Genomic DNA, 2,804 nt, shown 5'->3' with positions numbered 1-2,804 from the left:
AAAAAATAAAATATTTTGAAGTACATACATACAAATAAACATTGTTTCTTGACTAAATCTATGGATTTGGGTGACGAAGTTGTATCTCTTGACATATTGGATCCCTCACAAGATTTCCCCTAGCAACTTCACCGTAAGATGTTAAGTCATCGGAGGTTTCTTCAGAAATACCTGCAATAAAGTTTAAATCGTCTTCGTCTACTATGTTATGCAGAACGCAACAGGCTCTAACGAAGTGGCAAAGTTTTTCCATGCCCCGGAGCTTGCAATAGTACAATTGGCGGAACCTTTGCTTCAATAAGCCAAAGGAGTGTTCAATGGCGATGCGCCCAGAGCTTAGTTTTATATTAAAATACTTTTGAGCATTTGTTAAATGCCCATTATCTCTATATGGCGTTATCACATATTTGTTACAGGGATATGCTGAATCGCCCAAAAGGTAATAATCTGAAATAAACATATTTTTTTAAGTTTAATTAATTTTTCGCACGTTTACATGAATATTACCTCCACAATAAGAAGGCAAGTTATCATAAAGTGTCGAATTTTGGAAGACCCAACTGTCGTGACTGGAACCAGGGTATCCAACGAAAATGTTAATAAATTTTCTCTTTTCGTTGCATACCGCTTGCAAACAAATCGACATAATCCCCTTCCTATTGATGTAGTCATCCTTTGATCTTTTTGGCGGATCTATCCGAATATGCGTTCCGTCAATGCATCCTTAAATAATATTTGGATAATATAAATAAATATAATAAATCATAAAACGAAATCAGTGATTTACCAATTGCTTTAGAAAAATAGCATTTGCGATTAAAAAAATTGCTTGATTCTCCTTTTTGTTCTGCAGTAGGCCATTTAATCACATCTGGACTCAATGAGCTGATGAACTTTGTTACTCTGTTAATAACATGACATACAGATGACAGACATAAATTAAACCGGTCACCCAAATCCCTATAACTGCATGCTTCGTGGCCAGCAAACCACAGAAAAACAAGCAAGTGAGTTCTTGGTGACAACCTTTTGTCTGCTCTTAGATTTTGATAAAGTTCCGAAAGAGAGAATCGGTGAGCAAGGCTTTCAAATAAATTTATGGAAATCCGGAAATGAGTGCGGAACTCTTCCTCAGTGTAAGTCGGCACAGTCAACTCTAAGAAGTTCTGCACAGAATTTCGCCGACTTCTTTGTTTTAGAAGCACCAAAATATCGTCGGATCTTAATTTTTCAATAATAATACGTTCTTCTTCATCATCGCTTTCCGATGAAGACGACTGCATCAGCATCGAAATTGCAGTGACAATTAACTTCTTCTTTTCGTTCGCGCCAACGCCACCAACTTACGTAAACATAAAAATTACTATGAACATAAAAATGCACACATAAAACACTAAAATACCTGTGATGTTTAAAATTTCGCCCTGATTAACGCCATCTTCCGCCACTGCGCCTGAAGGTAAGAGCTCCATAGTTCTGCTTTCGCATGCGCCCACTTTTTAGTTAGTATACTGCAGTAATTAGCTTAATATACCTTTGTTTTGCGATTATTTATTCACTTTTTCTATTTTTGACTTAACTTAATCAAAATATTTACGTTACAAAATAAATACGTTTAGAATTCTTTTAAAGCGAATAGTAGCAATCAGCTGTTTTTCGTACTGGCAAATTCTTACAAGTAAAAATTTATCCAGTAAAATCCAGTAAAAACTTGCAACTTCAGCTGTCATTTTTCGCTCTCTCAATTTCCCCTACTTTGCAAGTTTTTGCGTACGAAAACGCCAAAACAAGAAAATTCGTAACAACTTTTACTGGATTTTACTGGAAATGAGTAAAAAAACGCAACTATTGTCTTGCACTTATGCAAATATGTATACATGCTTCGTTTGTTTGTTTTTGGTTGTTTCTGTTCTAGCCCGGATTTGCGATTGTAGGTCTGCTCGATAAGTCAGGCCCTTGCGTTAATGAAAATAAGAAATGTATTATTGATATTTTATGTAAACAAAATGATGGTTTTAATGTCGTGCATTTTAATGCACGTAGTCTAAGCCGTGATAAATTTGACTTAGCTAGGTACGTCTTTGAAGAGTCTGCAGTGGATGTAATTTGTGTTTCTGAGACTTGGTTCCATAGTGACCTTCCTGATTTCAACCTGTCTTTAAACGGCTACAATTTATTGAGGCATGATCGTAGACTTAAAAAAGGGGGGGGGAGTTGCAGTGTACTGTAACAAAAGTCTGAAACTCATACTGTTAGTAAAATCAAACAACTGCGAAACTGAATACATAATTACTGAAGTATCTGATGGCGTGAATAAAGTCTTACTCGCATGTGTTTATAATCCTAATAAGGGTATAGCTCTAGATACATTATTTTTTGACCTGTCTGAATTTGAGTTAGATTATGAGCGTATTCTTATCTGTGGTGATTTTAATGTAAATATATTAGTAAACGATCCCAGTAGTAGTAAATTATTGGACCAGTTGGCAACAGCAGGGCTTTGTGTTGTTAACGAAACTATGCCAACGAGGTATGCAAATAACTCCCCACCTAGTCTCCTTGATTATTTTATTACCTGCAACCTCTCGCATATTCTTAAATTTGACCAAGTAGATTTTATTTCCGACCATGATTTAATATTTTGTTCTCTAGATGTTGTGATGAATCGTCCAGGTTTAGGTGCTACCTTTGTGTATCGTGATTTCAAGTCGTTGAATGTAGATTCTTTGTTTTCAGACCTGAGCAATATTTATTGGAATGAATGTTGGTTTCTTCCCACTGTTAATGATAAACTTGACTTCCTC

General features: G+C 35.7%; 1 protein-coding gene across 1 annotated transcript; it reads right to left on the bottom strand.

Moving 5' to 3' along the window:
* Positions 1-6: 6 nt before the first annotated feature.
* Positions 7-1,638, bottom strand: LOC118751515 (putative nuclease HARBI1). The gene is made up of 4 exons (XM_036486351.1): positions 1,403-1,638; positions 788-1,342; positions 508-723; positions 7-447 (listed from the first exon to the last, which is right to left on the bottom strand). The coding sequence occupies exons 1-4, from the start codon at positions 1,470-1,472 to the stop codon at positions 59-61; spliced, it is 1,230 nt and encodes a 409-aa protein (XP_036342244.1). The 5' UTR covers positions 1,473-1,638; the 3' UTR covers positions 7-58.
* Positions 1,639-2,804: the final 1,166 nt, after the last annotated feature.

This window comes from Rhagoletis pomonella, unplaced genomic scaffold (assembly GCF_013731165.1).
Source record: "Rhagoletis pomonella isolate Grant_MI unplaced genomic scaffold, Rhpom_1.0 Rhpom_scaffold_00001, whole genome shotgun sequence".
In the NCBI taxonomy this organism is placed as follows: Eukaryota; Metazoa; Arthropoda; class Insecta; order Diptera; family Tephritidae; genus Rhagoletis; species Rhagoletis pomonella.
This window is presented reverse-complemented; position numbering and strand designations above follow the sequence as displayed.